Source organism: Ranitomeya imitator, chromosome 2 (assembly GCF_032444005.1).
Source record: "Ranitomeya imitator isolate aRanImi1 chromosome 2, aRanImi1.pri, whole genome shotgun sequence".
Taxonomy (NCBI): Eukaryota; Metazoa; Chordata; class Amphibia; order Anura; family Dendrobatidae; genus Ranitomeya; species Ranitomeya imitator.
The window spans coordinates 844,741,379-844,748,122 of NC_091283.1; the positions used below are offsets into that span (position 1 = coordinate 844,741,379).

At 46.1% G+C, this 6,744-nt stretch overlaps 1 protein-coding gene across 1 annotated transcript in view; it reads left to right on the forward strand.

Moving 5' to 3' along the window:
• Positions 1 to 6,662, forward strand: part of ACSL5 (acyl-CoA synthetase long chain family member 5) — a 46,653-nt gene extending 39,991 nt beyond the window's left edge. The window contains exons 18-21 of the mRNA XM_069754288.1: positions 1,506 to 1,649; positions 4,389 to 4,490; positions 4,636 to 4,707; positions 6,092 to 6,662. Coding sequence (XP_069610389.1) covers positions 1,506 to 1,649; positions 4,389 to 4,490; positions 4,636 to 4,707; positions 6,092 to 6,232 — 459 coding nt within the window. The 3' untranslated portion in view covers positions 6,233 to 6,662. The remainder of the gene's footprint in view (positions 1 to 1,505; positions 1,650 to 4,388; positions 4,491 to 4,635; positions 4,708 to 6,091) is intronic.
• Positions 6,663 to 6,744: the final 82 nt, after the last annotated feature.

Here is a 6,744-nt window from a genome sequence, read left to right on the forward strand (position 1 = left end):
CCTAGGACTAATCGGCGGATTGAGGGCCGATCACAGAAACTCCCGCAGGTCTCTCTGACGCTGCAGCTCCGGTACCAGGAAAAATTGACCATCTTGGATTCTGGTAACGGATTTCTCGTCTTGGTCGATGCGTCGTCAGTGCGAGCAACAATCATTAAGGGATTTCTAGGAAAATGCCAGAAACTGCATCACAGAGCTGCTCTACAGCAGAAAGGCTCTGTCCACATTGCAGTCCTCGTGTCTTATCCTCCAGAGCTGCACTCACTATTCTGCTGTAACATCATGTTTTATCATCCAGTCACCTCCAGAGCTGCAATCACTATGCTGCTGTTACATCGTGTCTTATCCTCCAGTCACCTCCAGAGCTGCAGTCACTATTCCGTTCTAACATCATGTCTTATCCTCCAGAGCTGCCGGCACTATTCAGCTTTAACATCGTGTCTTATCCCCCAGTCACCTCCGGAGCTGCAGTCACTATTCTGCTGTTACATCGTGTCTTATCCTCCAGTCACCTCCAGAGCTGCACTCACTGTTCTGCTGTAACATCATACCTTATCCTCCAGAGCTGCAGTCACTATTCTGATGTAACATGTTTTATCATCCAGTCACCTCCAGAGCTGCAATCACTATTCCATTATAACATCATGCGTTATCCTCCAGAGCTGCCAACACTATTCTGCTTTAACATTATGTCTTATCTTCCAGTCACCTCCAAAGCTGCAGTCACTATTCTGCTCTAACATAAGGTCTTATCATCCAGTTACCTCTAGAGCTACAGTCACTATTTTGCTGTTCCATTTGGTATTATTCTCCAGTCACTTCCAGAGCTGCAGTCACAAATAGAATGCACCACATCCTTTAAATCTGAGATCTTGTTGGCTATGATCCTCTCCGAAATCAGCAACAGCAGGATTGTGACTGCAGCTCTGGAGGTGACTGGAGTATAAGACCTGATGTAACAGCAGAATAGGGAGTGCAGCTTTGGAGGATGAGACATGATGGAACACCAGAGTACTGACTGCAGCTCTGGAGGTGACTGGAGGATAAGTCCTGATGTAACAGCAGAATTGGGAGTGCAGCTCTGGAGGATGAGACATGATGGAACACCAGAGTACTGACTGCAGCTCTGGAGGTAACTGGAGGGTAAGTCCTGATGTAACAGCAGAATTGGGAGTGCAGCTCTGGAGGATGAGACATGATGGAACACCAGAGTACTGACTGCAGCTCTGGAGGTAACTGGAGGATAAGTCCTGATGTAACAGCAGAATTGGGAGTGCAGCTCTGGAGGATGAGACATGATGGAACACCAGAGTACTGACTGCAGCTCTGGAGGTAACTGGAGGATAAGTCCTGATGTAACAGCAGAATTGGGAGTGCAGCTCTGGAGGATGAGACATAATGGAACACCAGAGTACTGACTGCAGCTCTGGAGGTGACTGGACGATAAGGATGGATGCATGGTAGCAGGAAGGTGCTATACTGTTAATACATTTTTTCTCTTCCAGAATGGGACGCTGAAGATCATTGATAGGAAGAAGAACATCTTTAAGTTGGCGCAGGGAGAGTACATCGCCCCAGAAAAGATTGAGAACGTGTACGTGCACAGCGCTCCGGTAGCTCAGGTCTTCGTGCATGGCGACAGCCTGCGGGTAGGTATTTCCGTGACACTATGGGCATCAAATGAACCACTTGGATGAGGTTAATGAGGAGACTGAGATCAGAAGAAAAAATCCAATTAAAGTTCAGACAACTTGTGAATAAGCCTCTGGGGAGCGGCGCGTTGCCCGAGAGCTGGAGGTGCAAGTACAGGCACAACACATCCAGTCATCAGACCATGAATGTCCACACACGGGGTAAATCAGAACTGGCCACATCCACCACCGCCCTGGTCAGAGCAAAGCCGGCCATCAGAACGTCACGTGCTGCCATAGATCTGACAGCAGACTGTGGCCCCCAGGGGCCGCTCGTTAGCAATCATACTCCTAGCAGGTCAATGTGCAGGATAAATGGAGGGATCAGTTTTCTGAGAATCAGGACTTTGGTCTTCTTCCGTCCACATCGCTGATCATTGTTTGTCGGAGGGATCACCTGTAGTTTATGGCACAATTAACTTAATCAAATAATATATAGGAAAAAAAAACAAGAAAAACAAAATTCTCCATCTGATAGAATGGTGAAAAAAAAAAAAATTTCCGCCTCGTTTTTAGGGGTTTTTTTTCGACAGGCTCCCTTTGTGCGGTAATAGCGTCACGATGCTTGGGCCGGTCAGATTATGGCGACAACAAACGTCTGGTCTTTTTTAGATTTACTTTGTGTCACCATTTTCCTAGATTTATACAAGTTTAATCTTCCGTCAGCGGAGTTTTGGGAGGGGGTTTATTTCGTTGTAAGCTGTAGCTGTATTGACGCCATTTTGCCTTTTCTTGCATTCTGAGTTACTGCGGTGACTGATTTTTCTTTTCGTTACGGCATTTACGGTTTTATTAATTTTTTTTGCAGAAAGATTCTTTTGTCTTTTACAAGTTTACTCCTTTTTGCAGCAAAAAGTCACATTTTCCTTATATTAGTCTTCAGCTGCATAAAACTAGACAGAATTTATACTCCAAGGTCGGAATTAACCATTTGTGTCTTTTTAATCCTCTTTTCTTTTGGGTTTCGTTATTCTATTTTGTGCCAAATTCTTCAAGTGTAGCACGTGGGATCGGTAATTTTGTGTAAAATGAAAAGCGTTCATTATTTTTGTTGTTTATCCCATTTGCACGTTTTTAGAGCTGTCGTATTGAAATGTAACATATAAAAATATCTAAAATAGAAGATAACGCGTAATGACGGACGGCAGTGTGCACAAATGTGTCTGCCACAAAGATCTGAATTACAAAAACTGCGCCCACAATTGTGAAGAGGGAGAAAAAGATGAACAGCTGGAAAATACAATAAAAACCAGCGGAAAAGGAATTCAGACAAAAAAATAGGAGCAAATTTCATGGCAATTCAAAGAGTCAAAAAGGAGGAATTAGGTGAAACATCCAGATATGAAAATCTGAGACCATAAGGGTGAGCAAAAAACAAGACAAAACCGAGGAAAGGAAAGTTACAGAGAAGAGAATATGAAATAATAAGGTGCAAACATAAAAGACACTAAGAAGAAATGTTACTGCTGAAAAATCTTAGTTACTTACCGGTAACAGGATTTTACAGAGCCCATGACAGCAACACCAGAGAGAGGGGATCCGCCCACCAGGACAGGAAACCTACCGAATAAAAAGGCAGCACTTCTCCTCCGCATCAGTTTGGTGTCAGAGCAGGAGAGGACTTCCAGACAGTAGCATAACCGTCACCAAATACATTTCTTTTAACACCTTTGATAGTGCAAACCACAAGTGACAAAGCAGGGAGGGAAGATAAGGGTGCTGTCATGGGCTCTGTAAAATCCCGTTACCGGTAAGTAGCTAAGATTTTGTCCCTTCTCCCATGACAGCACCACCTGAGAGATGTCTATAGATCAAAGCACCCTAGGGAAGGATCACCTCTTACAATACTTTCCTCCCAAACGACAAGTCAAAAGAGGACAGTTTGAGGCGATAGTGTCTATAGAAGGTGGCAGGGGAAGACCATGTGGCCGCCTTACGTACATATTTTGTCTATGGAGGTCACCACAGCCCTGGTGGAATGGGCTTTTAGATTTCCAGGAACTGGTGTACTGCTAGAGGTGTAGGCTAAGCTAATGGCGTCTCCCTTGTAACACCATACCCCTTCCTGACGCCCTGGGATGACACAAATAAGTCCTCATCCGTCCTCCATTGCTTAGTTCCCGCTTTCCTCTGCAGGTTCCCACGAGGACTGGAAACCGAACCGATGTGGAGGAGAGGTGCCACCTTCTTATTCAGTAGGTTTCCTGTCCTCGTGGGCGGATCCCCTCTCTCAGGTGGTGCAGTCATGGGAGAAGGGAAAAAAAAAAAGGCGCAAAGACGATGATGAATCTATTAGAAAGTTGAGGAACATCCTCCTACGATCCGACTTACTTCCAGAAGGCTGGAGACCCCTCCACATAGTCATAACCACTCAGGGACGTGCGCTCATCTTTGGGATTTCAGATCAGTAATGCTTGACGTTAGATATTTGCCCCTCATTCTTCTGTCACAGGATGTATCAGGGTCAGACACACGACCAGCAGGGGGGTCTAGGACGTGTCAGTGTCACAGAATCACTCATTTATTCACTGCCATAACGATCATGACCCAGAAAACCCTCCACCCCATAATGTGCAGAACAGCGGGAGGTCCTGTGCGCCATCTGACCAGAACAGCGCTGCCACCCAGTGGTCACAGAGAGAGCTGCACAATTATCACATCTTCCATCTCTCCCTGTAACTTGTCATTTGTTTCTAGTCCTGTCTGGTGGGAGTTGTTGTCCCGGATCCAGAGACATTACCAGATTTTGCAGCAAAGTTTGGTGTCAGATGTTCGTTTGAAGAACTCTGCAAACATGCAGTGAGTATTGAGCGTATCGTGTGTGACAATAACGGCTGTATATAAGCCGACCATGTGCGACACGGTTTACTGAGCTAATTATATGTATCTAATCCCACAATGTGCGATACGGTTATAGTGACATTATCATTATATCGCCCCTCAGGCCGTGAAGAAAGCAATACTGGAGGACGTGATTAAAACTGGGAAACAGGCCGGACTGAAGTCTTTTGAGCAGGTGAATAATAATGTAATAATACCGGCAGGATCTCACGTCTGGGAAAAAAGTACAATGATTCCAGGGAAATCCTTATCACACAACCAAGCACAGAGCGTTCACACAGGACGTGGAGACCCCGAGAGCAAGAGCCTGGAGGCAAAATAAAAGGACCGTCAGCACAGAATGACTGCTCAAACCAAGCACAGACGCTCCACGGCGGCCAAACATTTACAACAGTCCCAACTGCATGTTTCCATCTAGCTCCAGCCTTCTCGGGCTCGATAAAGCTGGAGCTGTCAATCAAAACGGGCAGAGAAGGGAAAACACCCGGCATTATACTCCAGAGCTGCACTCACTGTGTACATACATTACATTACTGATCCTGAGTTACATCCTGTATTATACTCCAGAGCTGCACTCACTATTCTGCTGGTGCAGTCACTGTGTATATACATTACATTACTGATCCTGAGTTACATCCTGTATTATACTCCTGAGCTGCACTCACTATTCTGCTGGTGCAGTCACTGTGTACATACATTACTGATCCTGAGTTACATCCTGTATTATACCCCAGAGCTGCACTCACTATTCTGCTGGTGCAGTCAATGTGTACATACATTACTGATCCTGAGTTACCTCCTGTATTATACTCCAGAGCTGCACTCACTATTCTGCTGGTGCAGTCACTGTGTACATACATTACATTACTGATCCTGAGTTACCTCCTGTATTATACCCCAGTGCTGCACTCACTATTCTGCTGGTGCAGTCACTGTGTACATACATTACACTACTGATCCTGAGTTACATCCTGTATTATACCCCAGAGCTACACTCACTATTCTGCTGGTGCAGTCACTGTGTACATACATTACTGATCCGGAGTTACATCCTGTATTATACCCCAGAGCTGCACTCACTATTCTGCTGGTGCAGTCACTGTGTACATACATTACTGATCCTGAGTTACATCCTGTATTATACTCCAGAGCTACACTCACTATTCTGCTGGTGCAGTCACTGTGTACATACATTACATTACTGATCCTGAGTTACATCCTGTATTATACCCCAGAGCTGCACTCACTATTCTGCTGGTGCAGTCACTGTGTACATACATTACTGATCCTGAGTTACCTTCTGTATTATACTCCAGAGCTACACTCACTATTCTGCTGGTGCACTGTGTACATACATTACATTACTGATCCTGAGTTACCTCCTGTATTATACTCCAGAGCTGCACTCACTATTCTGCTGGTGCAGTCACTGTGTACATACATTACATTACTGATCCTGAGTTACCTCCTGTATTATACTCCAGAGCTGCACTCACTATTCTGCTGGTGCGGTCACATTGTATTCTCCAGCATTTTGAGTTTTTTTTTTTATTCTTTAGGTGAAGGACATCTACGTTCACTCTGAAATGTTGACCGTTGAAAATGGTTTATTGACGCCGACCCTAAAAGCCAAGAGAGCGGATGTGGCCAAATACTTTAAGAGTCAGATTGACGATTTGTACAGCAAGATCCAAGATTAAAGTGGCGCTCCAGGAACATCCGGAATCCCGAGCGCCCACCCTGGTGCCGCAGAGATGACCCACGAGCGCCACGTCTGGATGAGCCGGATCCTCGCTGTCCTGCCGGACGGAGCAGCAATGTACAACTGACGGCCGAGCGGACGGCTCTTCTCCTCCCCCCCTACAGTTGTACTGGGGGTCCGTGTCCACGGTCAGCCCTATGGCCATGTACCCCGGCCGCTGCACGCAGCTCCGCGGGAGAACGGGGCTTGTACATTTTAGATAACGTCTTTTATACAAGTGATCTGCATCCTGCGACTCTTCAGCACTACAAGGCCTGGCAGCTGGGATTTGTAGTCCTGCAGCTCCTGGAGAGTCACATGCTGCAGACCGGTAATGATTGTGGGGGGTCCTGTGCTGTATATACTGAACAAATAAACTTTACTAGGAATAGGCCTGTGTGGTGCGATGTTTGGGGGGCGCGCTGCTCCTCCGGGACGGTATGGTGGGGGGCAGAACTTCTCCATATACAG